Genomic DNA, 24193 nt, shown 5'->3' on the forward strand with positions numbered 1-24193 from the left:
TGCAACCTTTAACTTAATATTCAAAAGTTATGTTTCTATTACTGACTTACGACTTTTAAAGAAAATGTTATGTTTATGTTACTGCTTTATGACCTTCAATTGAAAAGTTATGCTTCTATCAATGTTTTACTACCATTATATATTACTAATATTGTATCGTTATATCTTATTTGGGGTGTTGATTTATACTTAGTGTTAGAGTTTTGTATGTTTTATTTTCTTCATTCATCCTCTACAGCCACATCATTTATCTTTCTCATGAATGTAAATCAACTTAATTATGCGCTGGTGTTATCTATTGATGCTGCAAGATCAAGACGGCTAAGTTATCGATGATGAATGAGTTTTCAGATGTAAAATGTGTGGTTTCTCCTTTCTATAACTTTTATTACGAATGAAACACGTCAATAAGACTATAGATTACAACAAAAAGTTGTTGATGTTTATCAATGACACGGAGCTTAATTTATATCACATTTGATATTGATGATAAGTACACATGCGATTTCTTAGAAGGTTGGGATTAGCGGAAGAATAAAGAAATGCTAATCTGCTTGCTCAAACTATCACAATCTAGTAAAATTGTTAGCGCTATATCTGCAGGTATCTATTACTGTTTTATGGCCTTGAACTGAAAAGTTATGATTCTATCACCGCAACATTATTTATAATTAATCTTGTGTACTTGTATATTATTTAGGAAGTTGATTTTATATTTTAGAAAGAGCATCGCTTGGTATATCTAATATTCTTACCGTTATAATGATATAGTATGTAAAAATTTAGATGGTTGTTCGAAAATTTGTAAAAAGATCTTTTTGCTTACCGTAATCAAGATTTTGGACTTTTGGGTGATGTTCGGATCTCTATGAAATTATTAATGTTAATCTTATTACGTTGTTTAAATCTTGTAAAATTTTAAATTCCACCCGTAATAATTCGTTTGTCGTCAATATCTTGGTCATTTATATTCTCATAAATGCAAATCAAGTTAATTATGCGTTTGCATTATCTATTGATGCTGCTAGATCAAAACGACTAAGCTATTTACAATAAATGAGCTCTCAAATGTGTGGGTTCTCCTTCCTATCACTTTTATTTTATTAGGGTTATAAAGATTTACTATTGTTTACTGATTATATTGAACTTAAATTATATTAAATCTGGGATGATATTGGATATGCATAATGACATATGTTTTTCGTGTGAGCAACTTTTAGAAACGAAATTAATGTTTCTTTTGAACAAGTTTATTTATATACTTCATTACAACAATTATATTTTAGTAGTTACAACTGTCGATTCATCGGACTCTCATTCACTTGTATAACCTCGAGCTAAATGTATAAATCCACGTTTGTTAATTGAGAATGAGATACATACAATAAAACAATTAAAATAAGAAAACTTACAATACTACACGAAACCCGACAATCCGACATGATTTGTACTCTTATGTAGCTTTTAGCAAGCAGGAATGACTAGGGATGAGCTCAATACCAAAAATGCCGATACAGAAAATCCCAAAAATCCGTATTGAAAATACTTTGTACTGTATGATACCGATATCGAAAACAAAATTTTGATAAATACCGGTACCATATCGAACCACACTACTACCGTACCGATTTCGAAACCTCCAAAAGTGGGTACCGAATTGGTAGCGAATGAACCAATACCGAATACAAAAATTTGGTAAAATACCAGTACTGTACCGTACAAATCATACCAATACCGTACTGATCCCGAAACCTCAAAAAGTGGGTACTGAATTGGTAGCGACGAAACCTATACTAAAGACAAAAATTCAGCGAAATACTGATGCCGTATCGTACAAAACCATCCTTAGTACCATACCGATCCAGAAGCCTCAAAAAGTGGGTATTGAATTGGTAGCAGCGGAACCGATACTGCAGACAAAAAATCGGTAAAACAGCAATACCGTACCGAACCATATCAGTATTGTATCGATTCCGAAACCTCAAAAAATAGTTACTAAATTAGTAGCAACACAAGCGATACCAAAAGACAAAATTTCGGCCAAATATCAGTACAGTACGAATCCCGAAACCTAAAAAATAATTACCGAATCGGTTATTCGGTACCGATCCCATTTATGAAATGACATGCTAAATGAAATGAATCCATTGTCTAAAGTCGAAAACCTCATCCTTTTATTTATGTGATCGGAGTTCAATTCACCACCGCCACAACCACCACCACCACCGGCGGCCGGCCAACATCTTCTGCTTGACCACACAACAGTAATTTCAACCACTCTATTACGTTGATATTCACTTTTTTAACCATTAACGTAACCCTAGGGTTTGACAATACGTTTATCATGTCCACTTGTTCATTTCCGTTTTTGTAGTTATGTTAATATTATTTCATATATATGTTATGCTATTATTGTTAATATTATTAGATCCAGGGTTTATATTCATGTCGTTTGCTATACAGCCGATATCGCAAATATATGTCGATAAAGGTTATCGGTCCCTTGGTAAAATATCGGCCCGATATTATCGGCTATATTGACTGATGTATCACCGATTTTCTCGATATCAGTTTTTTAAGTCCTAATTGTAAATTTTTAGTGATTAATGCTAGTGTTTCAAGTCTTAATAAGTTTCTACTTGCTATAATATAACTGTTAGTGTTTTGTAAGTTGCAAAAGGTTAATCTGTTAATGGTAGGAGAGTATACTGAGTTGTTAAGTGTTAAATTGCTATATCGGTTATCGGTTCCTTGGTAAGATATCGGTCATAATATTGGTCCCAATATTGACCGACATATCACCGATTTTCCAGATATCAGTTTTTTAAGTCCTAATTGTAAATTGATTAATGCTAGTGTTTCAAGTCTTAATCAAGCTTCTACTTGCTATAATAGCATACTCTCCTACCATTAGTGATTAATGCTAGTGATTAAGCTTCTACTTGCTATAATATAATCATTAATGTTTTGTAAGTTGCAAAAGATTAATCTGTTAATTGTAGGAGAGTATACTGAGTTGTTAAGTGTTAAATTGCTATATATTTAAGTTCTGCATGATATTAAAATTACTGATATGGCGATATCCAACCGTGATAGCTAATATATGTCGGTTCTTGACAATATCTGATATCTTTCCGCATTAACTGCATTGGTCGTTTGATTGCCACACTAGATTACCTTATTCGTTTAATTGTTGTTTAATTACGTTAGATGTTTATTTGATTGACCGTTAATGTGATCCTAGGGTTTGGTAATACGTTTATCATGTTCAATTGTTGCTTTCCGTTTTCAGGTTAAATTCTTTTGATATGCTATGTGATTATTTTTACTTTATAGATCTAGGGTTTATAACTTTATATGCAGACTGTTTGATCCTCACGCTTGGTTTGCTTGTTTTGGTCTTCTAGTTGATTGAAATTTGCTGTGGATTAGGTAGTTGATTTGGTGGTGAAATTACAAACTGAGATTGGTACTGTTGGCTTGTTGAATTGGGCGTAACAGTTGACGAAGATGTCAACGCCTTCACGAAAGAGATTGATGAGGGATTTTAAGAGGTTGCAGCAAGATCCTCCTGCGGGAATCAGTGGTGCTCCGTATGACAACAATATTATGCTGTGGAATGCAGTCATATTTGGGTAGGTGAAACTGTGAAAGTGTATATTGTTGTTTGTTGATATCATAATCTAGTTGCTAATGATGCTGTTTTTGCTTTGAGATATAATGATTTTTACGGGTTAGTTTGTTTGTGCTGCAGGCCTGATGATACTCCTTGGGATGGAGGTGAGTGAGATGCTTTGCATGGTTTAGTATTTATATGCTTAGAATGAGAAAAGAAGCCAAACTGATGGTTGTAAATGCATATTCCATGTGAAGTATTTGGAGTATTATATGAAGAAATGTGGTAAAACATACAGGATTAGAACTAGAAAATGAAGTATGAATGAAAAAGTTGGAGAAATGAATCATTAACATAGTGGTTTCTCAAAGTTTCATACTTTAGTAGTTCACAGTAGTTTTTTTTTTTAAGGTTCAGGGTTATTTGTATATACTAGCCTGGATCTTGCATAAGCATGTGTCCTGAATGTGACTGACTAGCGAGTACTTGTAATGTGAATAGAGCTTTTAATTGCTTAGATCTTAGATGAAATTTCTAGGTGTTCTGTTATTTAGGACACAATTTAGCTTTTCAGAGTTTCATGTCATTTTATCTTATCAGTGTGTTGCATACTTGCATTATTATATTCCTTAATATATGTTAATATCAGGCACATTCAAGCTGACCCTTCAGTTTTCGGAAGATTATCCAAATAAGCCACCAACAGTGCGTTTCATTTCTCGAATGTTTCATCCAAACAGTAAGCGGTCATCATCGACTTGATTAAATATTTAAATTCACTCTTCTTCTTTGAGTTTTATGATTTATCATGAAGAACATTGTATGTTAAGATTGATATAAATGTGTTTCTCGGGCTTTGCTATGTACCAGTTTATGCAGATGGAAGCATATGCCTGGACATCCTTCAAAATCAGTGGAGTCCAATTTATGACGTTGCTGCTATTCTGACATCAATTCAGGTGTAGTATTATTAGTTACGCTATAACGGGATGCGCTTACCTTTTTTAAATCTCATAGCTTTGACATATGATATTCTTGCATGTTTATGTTTTCTTGAATGATTGAAACAAAGTCAGCAATGTTTGTAATTAATTAGATTATAAATAGCTCAAGCTTGGTTTAAAAGCAAGCTGCGAGACGATCTAGAAAACGCCTCACGCCCTTTAGGTGGCACCTCATGCATATCGGGAAATTGGTCAAACTCAAATTTAGGGCAAGTAGGAAGCTTAATATGTAAAGACAACCAAGGTGATGAAGAATTATCATTGTTTACTAGATAAATAGGCCAATATGTTATACGTAAAGCTTATTTGGTTGTATATGGAGCTTGTTTTGAAGAAATTATGAATGGCTTACTGATAAAAAGGCTAATAGGTTATACATAAACCGTATTTGGCTGTACATAGAGGTTATTTGAAGAAGTTAGGAATGGCTTACTGATAAAAAGGCTTATAGGTTGTACATAAAGCTTATTTAGTTTTGTGTATGTGAAGCTCTTCTCTCATCTTGGTTTCTGACTTTTGAGACCTAAACGTCCTCGATAATTCTAGGCTTCTGTGGTTATTTGCTTACCATATTAGATATCTTTACTCTGATGATCTTAAAAGGTTGTTTTAAATTTTGATATGATGATTTTAATTATTTTATTAGGTTTTTATTCATATTTGGGTAGTAGTATAATTCAGTTTATTATGTTTTCTATTGCTACCTTTGCGGTTTGAGTGTGCATTGCGTTTTTTTACTAATCAATTTGCATTGTTTGTAGGTTATGATAAATTGAAATAATTTTTATAATGATTTGGTTTCTTGCAATGCAGTCATTGCTGTGTGATCCAAATCCCAACTCACCAGCCAACTCAGAGGCTGCTCGGTTATTTAGTGAGAATAAACGCGAGTATAACAGGAAAGTGAGAGAGGTTGTGGAGCAGAGCTGGACAGCTGACTAGACTGGTGCGTGGTTCACGTTTCTCTCTTATCTTCTTGTTGTTTGTATCTTTGTAATATTGATATTTTAGAATGACTTATGACAATAATAACGGATATTGTGGAAGCTTTGTTGGTTTGAAAGTTCTTGAGCTTTTATTACTTTATATCTGCCTCTTGCTGCTTTCCATATTAGACTTATCGGGTACCGGGTACGGGACATGTTTTGGTAATCTCAATCTCGCACTTGATTATAAAACTTACATAACACTTGTCGGGTTTGTAGGTATACCTGCAGGTACTGGCTATCTCTGTTCTTAGTCTTGCGTGGTTAAAAGTTATACGCTGGAATGCCTGTTGCTTAAAACCTGATCTTAAACTCGCTTTAAATCCTAGTTTGAAAAATAAAATATTCAACTACACTTCTAACAGTTATGCTATTTTAGTAATTATGCTTTCAGTTTTTTTGCCCTCACTTTTTCACCTGCCTTGTATACAATAGAAATGATGTCATTTGAATAATGTCTTGGTTCCATGGTGTCCCATAAAGCCGAGCGAATGAGCGTACCACATTTTAGACGTAGGAGGTTGCTGGTGGTGGTTTGCCTTTGAGACAACATACAAGTTGGGGACAACCTCATTGAATGAAAAGAGTTGAGATGATGATGCAAGTTTTTCTATTTCGACTATTTTGACTTGGATTGTTACGTTATTGGTAAATGGTACCATGTGGTGGATTGTTTGGCAGGCTTGGGACAAAGAGGTTTTTGAAGTGTAGATAGAAGAAAATATCTTATTTTCGGCTCTTTTTTAGGAACTCGTTTTCATGGATTACAAATAGAGATAGTAAAAGTGATATTGTTACATTATTTATATTATTATTATGAGCCCTTTAAAATAAAGCTAAATAAGATGAATCTTGTTGGGTTTAAACAAGTGGTGTTGGAAAACCTGATGTAAAAGATTGATCAAGTATATGCAATGTAAAAGGTTATTAAAAAAAGTTAATCGACGACACTCTACCTGACACCTCGCTAAGTCCGATTTTTCTTTTTAATTATATGTATTTTTATGAAAAACGATATGTATATTTAATGCTTAAACTTAATTACATAACAACTAGCTTGGTCTAGGGGCAAAGGAGGATATGACTCCCAACCAAAAAGTTATGGTTCTAGTCTCATTTGAGACATGCTTAAACATATTTTAATACAAAAGTTTTTTACATAGCTCAAATCATAACCAGTAAGCCATATAAAAATTAAATTGTTTAAACCCAACAAAATACTCCTTTTACTTAACTCCCATAATATTTTTCATCTCTGGCACAAATTTTTTTTTCAATTCTTAGAGCCAGCCCTTAGTTGTTACCGATGAAAAGTTACCACCGATGGAAAATGTGGAACAATAACAAAGTAACAACGTTACCACATATGAGAAAGAATGAACTTACCACTGAAATACACTTGTTATAAGAGGGCATATGCGGTCTTTTTTAGGGTAATAACAAGATTTATTTTTGTCTCTCATAACAAAACTAGATTGTTTTTAGTGTAAAAACAGGCAAGACTTTATGAGTGATAATAAGTCTTTCACACTCTTGATATGGTTAAACGATCTTCTTCGTGTAATCAGTGTAATCCAACAATAGCTATAATATCTTGAAGTTCTTTTAACGTTAATTAGATAAAAAAAATTACTGTTGCGTGATAATGAAACGTTACATTTACATGCCTTAAAAAGTGGAGTTATTTTTATCGTCAAATATTCAACATAATTTTATGAAATGCAGCATAATTACCTCTAGTTTCTTTTTTCTTTTACCATAACATGTGTATGTATATATGCACACTATTTGTCTTAGTCTAATGGGTTTGGATGAAATATAAATTAACTTAACGTACAAACTATATGAATCAAGTAGTGTTACAGTGCTGTGTTATAATTACATAATTACCCTACTGGATTTGCACAGTTAATACATTTTTTAGTTTGTACGTTAACTTTTCCCTTTTCTAATATACATATTTATATAACTTATATTTTTATTATTGATATTCTTATTTTTTTTGATACGAAAAAGGTATATAATGTCTTATTAAGGAGATTCAATGGGCAATGCCACCGATAGTGACCCACTAACCTCTTGGTGCTTTTAGCTGTCTTTGTTACATTTGTTAAATAATCATGCCCCACCACTCAAACCATATCATTTAAAGTACTTAAATATTTCATTATAATTCAAATACATCTGAAAAAATATAAATACCGTATCAACATTTATAAATGACAATCACACTATCCAATATTATTATTGTATATAATAATTACAAACTTTGGTGTCGCTAAGTACTGATTGGGTCACTTGGCGCCACCGTATTGGTCATTGGATTTTTTTTGTTTTTTAGTTCTGGTGTAGTGACAAACATAATGGAAATCGAATGAATTCGCGTAGACTCACTGCCTTTTGTTTTAATTTCGGTACCATAACCAATGTGACGGACGTCAACCGAATTTGCGTAGACTCATCGCCTCAACATTTGGGATCGGCAATGCTCGGATCTTCCCGCCCGAGTGTTACCGACTGACACCTCTCAATTGATCCACCTCAAATTTTATACGTTTTTGTTTTATTTTTGGTTTTTAGTTCCGGTATTATAACGCACTAGACCGAAACCGACTGAATACGCACAGAGTTTGGATATTTCATCACCCGAGTTTTATCAACCTGTCAGGCGTAACGCGCCGGGCATAATATTAGTTATTACAAAAATTGAATATATTGCTTCATTGAATCACCAAATACAAAATTTAATTTGGCATATTATTTTATTGAAATCACGTAACAAATAAAATAACTACCAGTATATAGGGTTGCAAACGAGTTGAACTCGCCTAAACTCAAGTACAGCTCGTTCAATTTAAAAGACATCAAGCTTGATCTAGACTAATTTCAAGTTTTATGTTGAAAACTTGAGCTTGACACATTAATAGTTTTTCTAACTCAATTAATAGTTTTTCTAACTCAGAACTTTACGTTCTTTTAAATATTTAAATATATTTACATGCATGTAATTCTTTTACTAGACGGGGGCCCGCGCGATGCAGCGAGTGTTTGAACGCGGACCCTGTTAATCGCGTAGCATTGTAGTAATTATGAGTGCTTATGGTTCGGTTTAAAACCTTGAAACTGTTTAAACCAGTCATTGGTTTGGTTTCACAGCTGGGCTTTTTACTTTCGGTCGGTTGGTCGGTTTCAAAATTTTCAAACCGTAGCGAACAGTTTGATTGTTTTATACCGGAAACCAGACCAGACTGCAAACGTTGAATGCATTTTACTTTTTTATTATATATTATTGGATATGTTATGCATTTTAGGTTTTTATTATATAGTATTGGATATGTTATGCATTTTAGTTTTTTATTATATAGTATTAGATATGTTTTGTAATATATGGCTGGGTGCCTACGCGATGCAGCGGAGTATGTACGCAAACACGACATCAAACGCGTAACCGGTGTTACCGTTTCAGTAAGTGTGTGACTTCACAACAATATGTGCGTAACCTAGCGACAATATGCTTGTAATGCGGCATTAGAAGCTTAACCGGTGTTAGTAAACACGTCACACAACTGTACGTACACAATCAGGTGTCGGTGCACACGCAATGCTACATTGAGCGCGTCTTGACTCGCAACCTGTTCCGCCTAACACTGTTTAAACACGAAATTCGTTCTGACTTGACCCTTTTTGACCCTAACCTACGACCCAAACCAAATGACCTGACCTGAACGAAATTCGTCACACAACCTTTTTTTGTATCTACCTATTCCAACTTTAACCTTTTAGACCCATGACCTGAACTGCCTAACCCGCCCAACCCGTTTGCCGGTCCTTAATGGTAATCACGTAACACATTAAGTTTCTAAAATAAAAAAAGTATAGCAATATCATACTCAAATTAAAGAGAATAAAATACTCGTTTTTATGGTATAATGTTTTTTTTTTAAATATTAACGTGTGAAAAAGCTATAAACGTTTAAACGTCGTGAGGGCAGTTGATTTAAAATACGGGGTATATATGTAACTATTTTATAAATTAACAAAATACGATTAAAGTTAAAGGACCAAACTTGTAATTATTTTTGAATAAATTAAAATACTGTATTTGATTTTGTTAAAAGACAAAATTGTCAAAAGACAAAATTACCCCTAAAATGTCATAATTTTATACATTATTGTTTGTATTAAAGTAACAAATTTGGTACCTATTAAAATTTAAGAGATCCTTCACTTACGCTTTATATATATTATAGATATGCATATATAATTAATTTTTATGTATATTTCGTTTTTTTATCATAATGTTATATAATTAAATAAAAATTACTGTATTTATAAAAACAACATGATGATTTAAGTCGTGAAATTAGTAAAGGATGTGAAACATGAACTCACATTCAAGCTAGTTTAATCTTGACTTCTTTTGAGACTTTTAGCTAGACGATATTCGAGTAGGTAATGATAGAGTTGACTCGTTTACAACTTTAAATATAAAAATAAATATAAAAACATGAACAAAAGTGTCGTAACTTATTATATGTCCTGTTAATTTCGGATGTTGGTATGACTAGTGAAAGATATATATTTCTTTAATGTTTTAAATTTTTAAATTTGGTGACCAAATTTGCAAATGTCTGAACCACATGGATCATTGGTGGAACTTACAATTATTGCTGTTAAGTTATTATAGGGTTGTTTAAAAAGCTCGTGGCTAAGAGCTTGTTTGAATTTGTTTGGATAAACCTCGCTCGATATGGCTTGAGTTGAAACTGAGCCGAGCCGGACTTGCCCGGTTTAGCTCGGTTTATTCTACTTTTAATATAATTTATCTTCATATACATATAATATATTAATTTTTTTGAACATCTAATATTTATTTTTCATCTATTTCACCTAAGACTAAAACTCACAACCATTAGTTGATGATTTACCACTAGACCATGCTAGATGTTGCATGATTGTATATATTATTATAAACGCTAAACGGGAAGGGGGGATATCCCTCCCAAATTCTAAATCCCGCTGTAGTTCCAAATGTTCATTCTTATTTCTCAAAGCTCTTGCATTATTGCTGTTGCGGGTTGATTCAGAAGCCAATGATCTTACTTTGTAATCGGTAGTTTACGATTATTTTGCATTTCTTTGTATTATTTTTTAAAATTGAGCCAAATCAAGTGGTTTAAAACCAAGCCGAGCTTGAGTTCAAATTTTCAGCTCAAAGCCAAACCGAGCCGAGCCAAGTTTGTCCCGGCACCCGGCTCGACTTGAATCGATTGAGTATGTTTATATGATTTTTTATGAGAATAGTAACTAGTCTTGAATAGAGGTGCACAAATCGGTTTAAAACTCAAAACCGGTTCAGTTTGGTCAACAAAAGTCAAAATCGGTTTATGATCGGTTTTGATTCTGGTTGAAACCGGTTTATTGACCAAGTTACAATCGGTTTCGGTTCGGGTTTTGACTGCTTTTTCCCCAGCTTTGGCATGCTTTGATTCGGTTAACCGGTTTTGATGGAGAAGATTATACACCGGTTGCGAACATACGATTTCAATCGATTCCAAACTGGTTTCTACATAATCGGTTTGGTTTCGGTTCGATTTTCAAATCTGTTTATTTGCCCACCTCTTGTATTGAATAACCAACTAACAAAGTTATATTTATTACAAACGGTTTATTGAGTAATAATAATAATAATAATAATAATAATAATAATAATAATAATAATAAGACAGAGCATAATATCAATGTGAGTGTGAAGCTTCTGAAAATACAGATATACATACACACATCTAGTAAGAGAGAGAAACTAGAGAGAGAAAGCTTCATTTCCTCAACCGCATGACATCAATTTCAAGGTACTATCTTCATCTTCAACATTATTCATTATTATTATTATTATTACGATCTCATTTTTGCTTCAATTTCAGTTAATTTGCTCCAGTCGGCAGTTAAGTTAGGGTTCCGATTTCAGGTACGGTTACAGATCTGAAGTATAGTCCTTCCAAAACCTTGTAGTTTTTATGATAATTAGCCTTTGGATATGCAGATCTCGGATTAGTTATGGTTACTTCACATTGTTAGAATTTGCAGTTAACTGTTGATAATTTTGTGTGTGGTGTTTGACTCATGCTAATTTGTTAAAATGTTAATATATCTAATTGTGTGCTGCCTAGCGATTAACCGGATTGGAATTTTTTATATGTATATTTTTTTCATAAAATTATATATATAGTTTATATTTAAACTTTGAAAAATTACATATAAATGCTTACATAAATACTTCAAACATAAACGTAACAAATCGATGAGAAAACCAAGTCCAATTGCCTTTCATAAAATAAAGTAAAATAAACAATTAGAGGAAAAATGTCTGATGTTTGACAGATTTGGGCTGATTTTTGACCGACTTGAGCGATTTTGATAGACTAACGACTAATGTCTCATGGTTGTAAAAAACTTGACTAGGCGTCGATCAATCCGATTAATCGGTAGTCCCCACCTTACTGATTAATTTTTGGCTAATCGGTCAATGGTCATATCTGGCCAAAATTGGGATTAATCAAACTTAGTCGGCGTTTCCTTGCAAGGTTCTGGCCAAAATCGGCAGTTTCCGGTGAGATTCCAGCCAATTTCCAACAAATATATGTATATATAAAACTGAAACTGCATATAAAAATGTGTGTGTGTATAAAACTGAAAATTCTACATTAAAATCTGATCCGATTAATCTTGATTAATCCCGATTAATCGCTAGTCTCACCCCACCGTCCGACTAGCGACTACTACAACGTACAACCTTGATGTCACCGATTAGCAAAAATTTAATCAGTAGCTCACCGACTACTGACTAGTCACCGATTTTATATTGATATTTACAGCACTGTTTTTAGTAGATCCAGTTGTAGCTGGAAATGTATGGATTCCTCTTTCGTTTGTCGGTGTGTGACCGTTCTATATGTTCGTCCATTGTTATAAACTTATTGTGTGATTTTAACGTGCAATGAGATTCTTTTTCATTTGAGACTTCCGTACGAAAATTTGTTTGATAAAGATGCTTTTGGATATGGAACATAATGGAGCTTAGCATGATTACTTGATCATGCCAATCATTAATAGTGATGCCAAATTATGCCTTTGGCATGATTAATGTTCATTAGTCATTACTGTTTTATTGAGAGTTCATTTTGGGACAATGCAGAGCATTTAAAGGTGCGCTAACTTGACAATGGGGAAATCTCCTGGAAAGTGGATCAAAACTGTGCTTTTTGGGAAGACGTCATCAAAGTCTAATCTCTCAAAAGTAAGAAAAAAGCTATTTATGCACACACATCAACGTTTCAGACTTTCAGAAAAAAATATTTGTGATTGACAAATTAAGCAATGATTTCATGCTGATGTCATGTTATTTCTTGAAGGATGCTACTTCAGAAATTAAGACATCGGTCACTGGTAAGACTACATCAAATGATTTTGGGCCTGATTCTATGGTTATCTCTAGCCCCATGCGCCCTGTTACTGCTTCAAGCGGAGAACATACAGAACTGGAGAAGAGTTCTAGTGCCAGCTTAATGCCTGATACAGTTGATGATTCAAGAATTCCCGTGGAACTAAATGCAGTAAATGGTGAGGAGTTAATCAAGCTAGAACAAGCTGCCACAAAAGCACAGGCTGCGTTCAGGGGCTATATGGTAATATTACTGATCTTGATTAATTTCTCTTCTACGAGGAATGTTTAGGCTTTCTTTAAGTTGTTTAGTTAATACTTAATATTATTTTTACACCATATGTGAAGGCCCGAAGAGCGTTTCGGGCTCTCAAAGGTATAATACGGCTTCAAGCTTTAGTGCGTGGCCACTTAGTTAGGAGACAGGCTGTTGCTACTTTGAGATGCATGCGTGTGATTATTCAGTTACAGGCGTTGGCTCGTGGCCGAATGGTCCGACTTGCTAATGGTCAACTGCCTAAAAAGCAAATCAAATTCGTGGTAATTCCTTTTTCTTTATCATTTCATGTTGACTTCTTCATTCACCGACTTTTGACTCTTTTCGGTTCTTGTTTCATTAGGATAAGAAACCTGAAAACTTGCTTGAAACATCCCTCCGAGTAGAGAAGTTGTCAACAAACATCTTCGCGACCAAGGTATTTTTCATTACATGTTTACATGTGTAGAAGTTGACTTGTTGACTGATGTGTGATTCGTTAATGTAGCTTGTTTCTTCATCTCATACTATCATGCCCTTAAGCATTCAATACCAATCAATGGAACCAAACTCGGCTAGGAGCTGGCTCACACGTTGGTCATCTTCCAGCTTCTGGGTCCCACTACCCCAACCGAAAAAACCGTTTGGTACAAAGCCTAAAAGAAAGCAGACTAAATTACAAACTGAAGAAACCGAGAGACCAAAAAGAAGTGTCCGTAGAGCAAATAATGATAATAATCTTCATAATTCCCCGGAAATCGAGAAATCCAAACGTACCGTGAGAAAAGTCAACCACCAAGCCGACTCTGGTCAAGACCAATCTGTTACCGAACTTGAAAAGGTCAAACGTAGTTTAAGAAAAATATCTATTTCCACCTCCACACCTCCCGAGAAATCAGATCCCGACACTGAAAAAACTTCACCCGTTTTGAATAAAGTATCAAACTCTCCTATTCCCGAGCCTTCGGATAAAAACAATGGTTTGGTAAACGATTCACCCTTTGAGAGCCTTAAACCACCTGAGCCAGAACCTCCTGTTCAACCACCAGAGGATAAACCACTTGATCAACCTACCACCGAGTCACCGCCTGGGAAGCTAGAAACCGAACCAGAACCCGAGCCCGAACTGCCTGCAAATGGCGAGTCAAACGAAAAAGAAACTCAAAAGGCAAGAAGAAGAAAGTCATTGCCAGCAAAACAAGAACAGCACGAGAGTGTTGTACCACAGAGTACTCACTCTTTACCAAGCTACATGGCAGCAACCGAGTCAGCAAAGGCCAAACTCAGGGCACAAGCAGCAGCAAAGGCGGCAGAAGAAGGCGGTGAAAATGGTTCCACCAGGCGGCAGTCTCTACCATCCTCTAAAGGTAAGCCGAGCCTGGCTTCACCGCGTGTTCAGAAGCCGTTACAAGCCAATGGCAAAGCAGGAACTAAACCTAACAAATCCCAAATATCCCCTAGAGATGGTTAGCTATTATTTAATTAATTAATTAATTAATATCTTTTATTGGGTGATTGATTATTTATTCATTTTTATGGTTATTTTTTTTTTCAGAAAAAGTGGTTCAGGCAGGATGGAGGAGGTGAGTGCAGGGATCAGCAAATCTTTATTGCAGGTTGTGTATGGTTTTATTGTGTTGTCTTAGTTTGTGACACTCATGTTTCTTCTCATTTATTTTGTTTTCGGGTCGGGTTGAGTGGCGGGTTAATAGTCAATGTATGCATGTATAGTTTATGAACCTAAAGTTTTTCTTAAAACATATTTTGATGATGTGTTTTCCCCCCTAATTTGTGTTATTGAGATTCATAACTTCCTTTTTTATATGTTTTATTTTATTTCAATAGTTAGTTTGTATTATGTTTCTGAATTAGTCACATAGATTATTACATATGTAGTGGCTCAGCTAAAAAAGTGAAAAGCTCATTGCCATATAGGTAAGCGGGCCCTTACTAACTTTTCACTAAAAAACACGTAATGATTTCAAACCACCCAATAAAAACTACCAAAGAAACCAAAAACGATAGATCATTTACAGAATCACACACATCAAACAAAAACAAGATTCGGAAATGAAAGAAATTCGGACAAGAGACTAAAAAACTCATCAACATCAAAAGGATAACAAATCCGTGACCGACCCCATCATATCGTGGCCGTGGATGTTTTCTTGAAATCGATCTTGTCAACTTTAACTTCTCCATCAATGAGTTCATAAACATAGACAACAACCCGCAACCCATCAATGTCCATGAGAACAAAACTCGGGTTCACATCATAAGTGACACTGCTGTATGCACCAGTGGCCGAGCCAGGGTTGATAACCACGCCAGCCTCGTGCTTGTAAGCCTTGAACTGATGAGTATGACCACTAACCAAGATGTCAACATCCAGTTGCCTCTGAAGCATGGCTAACGAATCCAAATCGCCCCATGGAATCACCTAAATTTAGCACAAACATGTTTAAAGCAATACTAGCTTAGAACCCGTGTACTATATGAGATGATAAACATAAATACACAAAATTCTTAAATCTTTATGTACATTTTGTAGGTGGTAAAACGCATTATATATATACCAACGATTTAAAAAAATTAAAAAATATGTAAACATTAGTATATAATTCGGGTTCGAAAATACATTAATGACTATAAACAAATTATACTAATAAACGTGTTTTATTAGTATAAATCGTATACAGATATAGAAGTATAGATATAGATCAGTAACTGATAATGTGCAAGCAAAATGTGACACAGCTCACCTGATGACCATGACACAAACCAAGCTTGAATTGACCGATAGTAATTGTTTTGGTCTCAGGATAACGAGATTCTTCATCATATTCACCTCGAGTTATATGCAAACTTGGACATAAAGATTTCAAGTAATCATGAACTTCCTGCTCATGGATGCATAAACCAGAGAAAAGTGTGATTAAAAGGCAGATCAATATACAAACATACTCGCGATGTGTTAAGACACAGATACTCATTCATAGTACACAAAACGGCTTTGTTTTAATGATTTTCATAGGCTTGCGGTAATGCAGTATAGATGTCAGATCTTTTCTGGTGGCATTGACCAGTTCTGTACGACTTGTATATGCCTATACGAGTCGTATAGACCTATAAATTCTTAAATTTGTTCTAATAATATTTTTAACCAAACTAGACGATTGAGAGAATACGAGCAACCTTTTTTTTCATCTTTTTATAATAATTATTTTTTTTAATTTTATTTTTTTATATACAAGACTCATAATACTAGTGTAAGTGAATAACTAACAACTTTCTTTCGATTTTAATCGATGTTGATACTCCATTACGTTTTTTCTGACAACCAAATCGTGAAAAAGAGTTGAAAATTTTTTGAATGGTTGGTCAATCATCATGTTGTTTCCTTTGTTGATGATAATACGAGATTTGATCTTGAACCTATTTGGGTGCTGGTGAAACATAAATATTGTATTCCTCACGACTCGTATTCGTTCAGTTTTGTTACAAAAAATTTATATAAAAATTTATTAAATTTGAAAAAAAATATATATTTTAATAATACGAGTAGTATAGGCTTATACTACCCGTATAGATCTATACTACTCGTATACAACCCTCGTCAACAAAGGTCTGACACCTCTGCATAATTATCGTGTACGGAAAAGCTGTACGAGTCGTATAGCCTTATACGACTCGCATAGATCCTGACATGTTGGCGTCTAGGAGAGGGTCTGGTGTCTGATTATCACATCCCTTTTCATAAAGTACACAAAGAGAATGTGACAAGTTTGTAAATCTGACATCATATATTAGCTTGTACTGCAGGCTCAATCAAGGAAGACACTTAAGTAGGGGTGTAAACGAGCCGAGCCCCAAGACATTTTTTCAAGCTCAATTTTTAAAGCCAGAGCTCGTCTTGTAAGTCGTTTTTTCAAGCTTGGGCTTGACTCGTTTATTATTTTTTAATTAATTTATATACATTTGAGAAAAACCTTAAACGAGCCTAAGCCAAGCTTGGCTCGAGCTCGTTAGTACCTTAAACGAGCCAAACCTCTGCTCAAGTTCGGTTGTGAAGTTTGAAATTAATACATACAAATTCAAAAGACATAAAACTTAAAAACACACAAAGTTCGTTAAGGTTCGACGAGCCTAAACGAGCTTCCTACACAAGGCTCAGGCTCGAACTCGATAACTAAACAAGCTTTATTTAAGTCTTGGCCATTTCGTAAGTCATTTTTTCAAGCTTGCGCTTGACTCTTTTATTACTTTTGAATTAATTTTTACACATTTTCAGAAAAAACCTTAAACAAGCCTAAGCCAAGCTCGGCTCGAGCTCGTTTAGTACCTTAAACAAGCCAAACCTCCACTCAAGTTCGGTTGTGAAGTTTGAAATTAATACATACAAATCCAAAAGACAGCTCAAGCTCAGACTAGATAACTAAACGAGCTTTATTAAGTCCCGGGCCCGACTCAAGCTCGAAAAAGCTTCAAGCTTTTTATCAATCCAATCTCGAGCGGCATCGGCTCATTTGCACCCCTAAGGTTATGTAGCTTATAAACGCCATATATAATATAATATAACAAGCAATCTTATTAGTTAATAATAATTACCTTGATAGAGAGATTACCAGTGCAAATAATATGTTGAATCTTGCCAGGCACAAGCATAGATTTGAACTTTGCAGGCAGATCAGGTGCTCTGTGTGGGATATGCAAATCCCCAATTGCCAATACCAATACCATCTTAAACCCTAAATCATGCAATTTTAATCAAGTCATGAAACGAAACTCAAATTTAACACTCAATTACCAATAATCATAAGCGATCGGATGACTTGGTGACTAACTAAAATAAAATGATGCGTTCAATATGTTTCATTTGAAGTTTTCGGGCTGCAAACGAACTGAACGTCAGCCTAATATTTTTAGAAACGATTGGTCAACAACGTTAAGGATTGGGTCGAGTAGGAACTAAAGATGCAAAAATCGGGTTTATCAAATACCCGGTTCCGGGTATGGAACTGGTTATTGGAAAATTGGGTATTAGCAATACCCGGCTCGGTTCCGGGTATTGACTCTAAAAATCATTCCCTATGTAGCGTGTTCGGATCGGGTATAGAGCGTATTCTAAAACCAGGTATTCGAATATCCTATTTTCGGGTATTAAAAAACCCTATTTTTGGGTTTTTCGGGTATAGATTGGATTTTTTAAAAAATTGCACTTTTCAGGGGTATTTTTCGCTTATAAATCGGGTATTTGAAAAACCCGTTTCCGGGTATGGAACCGGTTCCGGTATTCGGGTATTACCGGGTACAAATCGGGTCCGGTTCGGGTACGGGTTTTGGTATTGAAATGAATACTCTATCCGCACCCTACGGGTAGGGTCGGGTATTAAGAACCCGGGTATAAAAAAACCGGTTCCAGGTTCGGGTTTTTTGTAAACCTTTAGTAGGAACTGGTTACGGGTATGGTCGGAGTTTTGAGCGGGTTTAGACTAGTTTCTTGGGTATTTATCGGTTTTTGGTCTTGTCAAGTCTGGATTTTGACCGGGTAGAGGCGGAACTGATTCCGGTTCGGTTGCGGCTCCTGCTCTCGAGGTGCGGTTTATTTAAGGAACTGGAACATGGTTGTACTTTGTACCTACCATGGGTAAAGCGGGTCAGGTCCAGAGCAAGGCCCAAGTCTATTTTGTATACTAAACAAGACCCAAGTCTATTCTGTATACTAAAAAAATAAAAGTATAGTTCAAGACTTCCAAGTAGAGGTGTACAAAAAAAAACCGGTTTGGGACCGGTTTTAGGCAAACCGAACCGAACCGGTTTGGGTTTAAAACCGGTGTCACCCAAACCGGTTCCCAAACCGACCCAAACCGCCATTTTCATGACAGGTTCCCCTTAAGATCGACCAAACCGGTTTTGAGGAAAACCGGTTTAAAACCGGCTAAAACTGGTTTAAAATCGGTTAAACCGGTTTATAAACCTAACCGAACCGACGTGACCAGGTCGACCTATCTTGTGTCTAAACCGGTTTATAAACCGAACCGGTTTGAGTCAAACAGGTTTTGACCAGCCGTTGACCAAACCGGTTTTGTACCCCTCTACTTCCAAGTCCTTCAAAAACCAAAAGTCACTACTTGATTACGACTTAAAGCCCATGGACCATGGCCACTTGCAAAATCCAACCACTATAGGCCTACTTTCGATATAGGCTTTTTAGTAACTGAAGCCCAATAAGTTTGGTCATGGGCCAAGATTCATATTTTCTCTCTCTCAAATGTTAATAATCATTCTATTTTTGGGTGTTTATTATTTGTTACAATCTTTCTATTTTTGGGTGTTTTTTATTTGTTACGTCTACTGACTACTTATATGTTTGTTATGAATATAACAAAGTAATAACAGTTCAAATTTAATAATTGTGTGGTGGGAAGGGTGAGTTGACATATATCATTTTCGTGGGTACATTGTCCTATTAAGGGTATTGAATGACCACCTCATCTCTAATATCTACATGTTGAAGTTGGATTGTGACATTTGATTGTATAACAATTTCCATGGTCCCATTTCTTTATACATTTGGTCCCATTTTATCTCAAAAATAACTTCTAATCTTTACTTTCTAAATACTTTTTAATAATATCCTAAAAACTTTATGTAAGTCTAAACAAATATATCGTTTTTGTTTATTAAGACCTCTGATAAATACGAGATTTAACGTTATTATAAACGAGTTATGACTATCAGCTTACGATAAACATCTGATGACCACATTATTGATGGTCTATTCAGTATCCAAATAATTAGGTTTGAATTCATGACCTACCATTAAATTTGTCGATTTTTCTTAAACCTAAAGAATCTTTCCATTCATTTTCGAATCGTTTTTAATGGTCACGAGTGTTTACATTCAAGTTTGTCTAGATCAAGATTTAAGCCATGCATGACAAAATTAAGAGGATGATCTTATTGCTAGTTTATAGCCATGCATGATAATTTTTAAGGAAAACGTTGTTTATATATATGGGAAGGTTCATATACAAAATAATCTTAACATAAGAACGAAGGAAACAACACCAATCTATTAAAAATGAGAATATTGAAAATATTATCAACTACAATACCAATCTACATAAGCAATGTTTTATAATAATATATAAAAAAACCTAATAATAATAACAAAAAAATCAAAATTAGCAACAAAATAATAACAGCAAATACCTATAACAAAATAAAGAAAAACCTAATAATAATAATAACAATATATAAATCAACAAATACTTATAACGTCTCATAATCGAAAATCAGCAAGCACGAACAAAAATTAACAGCAAACAATTATAAAAACAAGCCTAGTAATAACAATAAATTGGTTCTCACCGTTTCAATATTAAGAATAAAATTTATTTGATCTTAAAACATATATATATATATATTATTACTCTTCAACTCTTTTTTTAAAGAGGTGATATCGTATTGTTGGTTCTACAAACAATTGTGAATTAAAAGAATCGAGAGACGAAAGTAACACGAATACAAAGATACACATGAACCATATAGCTCGTTGTGTAAACACAATCATATATATCATCATTCGTAAGCTATAATTTAACTGATCAAATACAAAGATAGGCATAACCTTAAACCACTAGAAACCATAAGATAAATAGGAAAATGCTTGAAATATTTATAATATATCTTTGTACTTAATTAATTATTGTTAATTAAACTCCTAATAATGGAAGCTTGAGGACTGTCATCATCAATGGTGGACAACAAGCGGGAGAGACGATCGCTAAGGTCATCAACCTCCTTGTGCAAGCTTCTCACGTAGTTACATGTCTCTTGCAACACCTTTGAAGCCGATGCCTGCACAAAAGAATTGAAACAATTCAAAAGAGAGAAAAAAAATGTGTAGTTATATATTAACTTTAATAACTAACAAAAGAATTTAACGATAAATGATATATTTTTTTTAATTATAAGCGATAAATGATAAATTAACGATAAATTTTTTTTAATAACTATATTTTTTTAATTTAACAATAAATGATAAATGATAAATCAAATAATAATAATAATAATTTTGATTTGGTTAATAGAAACCTTGTCATATGTCTGAAAAGTTTGAGATCTAAACAAACGAAACAAAGATTGATTTGTCACGATGTAACTGACCGCGCTAGGGTAGTTGTGTTAAATAGATCTAGTAGTTTTTTCGGTTAGAAATATCTCTGTATTAAAAGTTTGTTGTACCATGTATGTATAAGTTATAACCAATGTGAGACCAATAATTAGTTGTAGGGACAAAGACAAATACTTTACAAAAGAACATTATTGAGTAGATTTTAATATAATTAAAGATTAAAAACCCTAGCCCAACAGTTTTTTAACAAACATATATGGGGTAGCGGCGCAGCTTGTTGCCCGTTTGTCTTCTGTTTCGATGCAATCAAAAACTTAATTAATGGTTGCATTTATATCCATTAAAAAAACATATATATACCTTGTTGGAACGACGGTTTCGAAGCTCTGGAAGAAGTTGTTGCAACTTGGAAACAAGTTCAATGATCTGCTCATCTGTGATCTGTTCCTCCAGATCGTCGGTTCGACATTATATGAATATATGATTATATATATTATCTTGTATGCAAGAAATTGAGCAGGATAGTTAGTGAGTTAGAATGCATATAATGGGAGGTTATATATATGGTTGGAGTTAAGGATTAAGGTGGTGGTAGATATGTAATATTGGTGGTCTATTGATTGATACATATAAGAGAAAACAAGAGGGCCGAGCATGTTTTGGCTATGTGTGTGCAGATGTGGAACCATGTAGGGTACATGGTTAGCCCCATTGTGGTTTTGGTATACATATGGTCCTGGTTCAACCATATTTATTAAACTATATGCTGTATCAGATTGTATATAGGGGAGATTTCAATTAAGAACCCCTTTGAGTTTTAAGAACTTGAAAGAACTCAGTGTGAGTTTTAAGAACTCGAAAGAACTCAGTGTAACAATTTTTTTTTCCGAATTTTTTTTTACACATGCGTAATATATGTAAGTTACATACACGTAAAAAAATTACACAATTTTTTACGCACCGAGTTGACTTTTTACACATGTGTAACGGATGTAAAAGTTAGTGTAACCACTTACATATTTATTCTCTCTCATACTTTGACTTTTTTGCCAGATTTAATCTCAACCACATATTCCAATCCATTTAATTAAATGTGTGGCCTAGAATTGAAGTTCTTAAGTCCTTAAAACTCACCATGGTTCTCAAAATATCCCTCCCCGTATATGTAATATATATATGGTCTAATTTCCTTGAATTTGATTAATTAATCATGTCACTACTTAGGACATAACTGCAATCTGTCACACATCATGCAAGGCGGAAACAAGAAGAACAAACGTTTAATTAAAATCCCAACGTTAATGTGATAAGGTGTATATATCATATATATGTCAAAGTTGTTCTGGACATTGCAAATGAGTTTCTATTCATAAGTTGTTCTACTAAGAGCATTCTCTATCCGTTCCTCAAAATTATGTGAGGGAGATTTGTAAATTATATGGTATGGCTATAAGTGGTTGTGAGTAGAGGAGAGAGAAAATTTATATGAGAAAGTCAAATTTGAGGATTCACTGTAGATAATGTATAATTTTTTAATATTTTCATAAAGTAGTTGTGAGTGTAAGAGAGAAAAATATGATGATAAAGGTATAAAAAATATTATTTAATTAAACAGGATAGAGAAGATACAGTGTTTTTTAGTTTAATTAAATGATATATATGGATATAGGATAGGGAACGGGCTGGCAATGCTCTAAGAGAGTATCAAGTTCGGTTAAAACTTAAAACCCTACATGCTTAAATGAAATACCCATAGTTTTAAGTTTTGAACCTAATTAGCATCACAAATAAAACTAGAAATAAAAATAATTATGTAAACAATTTTGATTTTTAAGAGTTATTGACCCGTTTCTATCAGTCATTTAAGATTTAGAGTTATGTGCACTTGCTCCGAACGTTCACTAGCTTCTATTTTGTAGGTCCCTAAACGGATTTAACAACTAAGTTCTTGAATTAATCTGGATTACTAGCTAGCGGAAATCACTAGTAGCTAACCAAGATCTCGGATCTTGCTCGGGTTGATTATTTTCGGCTGGAAGGAAAGAAAGATAGTTGAGAGAGAGAGAGAGTTGGTAAATATGAATAAGATAGAGTGTTTGACAAAAAGCTTGTTTTGCATGGTATTGTTACACTATTTATAGTGTTACCAATACCATGCTCCATATATTATTTATAGCTCATTGGGCTCAAACATATAAGGCCTTAGGCCTAAACATACATATAAGAAAACCGACAAGCTACTAAAATACATCGTTAACTAACTAAACAAATACGAAAGACTAATAAAAAAAACGGGGCCCTACATATTTGTTAAGTGTTCTAGTGTGAAAGTATTAAATTCGGTTAAAGTATAATAACCTAAATATTACTTTTGAGTGAAAAAAAGCCTTATATTAATTTTAACCTACTTAAACTTTAGTAATTAAATTATAAAATAAAACTAGTGATGAAGCCATTATTCGAATCATAATTAGTAATTTATTAGTTATATATCACTTAGGTTAGGGTTCAGGGTATAAGAAAATATAAAAATATATCGGAAGAAATTTATAATATGATTATAGATTTCTATTTAATAGCAATAATAATAATAATCATGTGATTTAAGGTTTATAACTTTTTATAAAACACTTTATGGACGTAGCGGTCGGACCTGTCAGTCGGCACTATTGACTGAATTAAGAACAATTTTCAGTTTTGCTACTAATGATCTCACATTTGTTAGGAACTTATTTTATCACACATTTACT

General features: G+C 34.0%; 3 protein-coding genes and 1 pseudogene across 4 annotated transcripts; 2 read left to right on the forward strand and 2 right to left on the reverse strand.

The window, feature by feature from the left end:
* The first annotated feature begins 3453 nt into the window (after positions 1–3453).
* Positions 3454–5695, forward strand: LOC143628757 (ubiquitin-conjugating enzyme E2 2-like). The gene is made up of 5 exons (XM_077098252.1): positions 3454–3635; positions 3755–3780; positions 4266–4355; positions 4487–4575; positions 5434–5695. The coding sequence occupies exons 1-5, from the start codon at positions 3511–3513 to the stop codon at positions 5560–5562; spliced, it is 459 nt and encodes a 152-aa protein (XP_076954367.1). The 5' UTR covers positions 3454–3510; the 3' UTR covers positions 5563–5695.
* A 7127-nt stretch (positions 5696–12822) lies between these two features.
* Positions 12823–15036, forward strand: LOC143628759 (protein IQ-DOMAIN 31-like). Its single transcript, XM_077098253.1, has 6 exons — positions 12823–12903; positions 13019–13291; positions 13396–13587; positions 13668–13742; positions 13812–14769; positions 14859–15036. The coding sequence occupies exons 1-6, from the start codon at positions 12829–12831 to the stop codon at positions 14888–14890; spliced, it is 1605 nt and encodes a 534-aa protein (XP_076954368.1). The 5' UTR covers positions 12823–12828; the 3' UTR covers positions 14891–15036.
* Positions 15037–15369: 333 nt separating this feature from the next.
* On the reverse strand, positions 15370–18043 carry LOC143628760 (vacuolar protein sorting-associated protein 29-like). The gene is made up of 3 exons (XM_077098254.1): positions 17912–18043; positions 16066–16203; positions 15370–15743 (listed from the first exon to the last, which is right to left on the reverse strand). The coding sequence occupies exons 1-3, from the start codon at positions 18041–18043 to the stop codon at positions 15447–15449; spliced, it is 567 nt and encodes a 188-aa protein (XP_076954369.1). The 3' UTR covers positions 15370–15446.
* A 2951-nt stretch (positions 18044–20994) lies between these two features.
* On the reverse strand, positions 20995–21912 carry LOC143628761 (transcription factor PRE6-like; annotated as a pseudogene). Its single transcript, XR_013152816.1, has 2 exons — positions 21804–21912; positions 20995–21166 (listed from the first exon to the last, which is right to left on the reverse strand). The product of XR_013152816.1 is annotated as a transcription factor PRE6-like (transcript).
* Between the last annotated feature and the right edge of the window lie 2281 nt (positions 21913–24193).

This window comes from Bidens hawaiensis, unplaced genomic scaffold, assembly GCF_021521415.1.
Source record: "Bidens hawaiensis isolate Kalapana, Puna unplaced genomic scaffold, B.hawaiensis_p1.1 tig00005061_1, whole genome shotgun sequence".
In the NCBI taxonomy this organism is placed as follows: Eukaryota; Viridiplantae; Streptophyta; class Magnoliopsida; order Asterales; family Asteraceae; genus Bidens; species Bidens hawaiensis.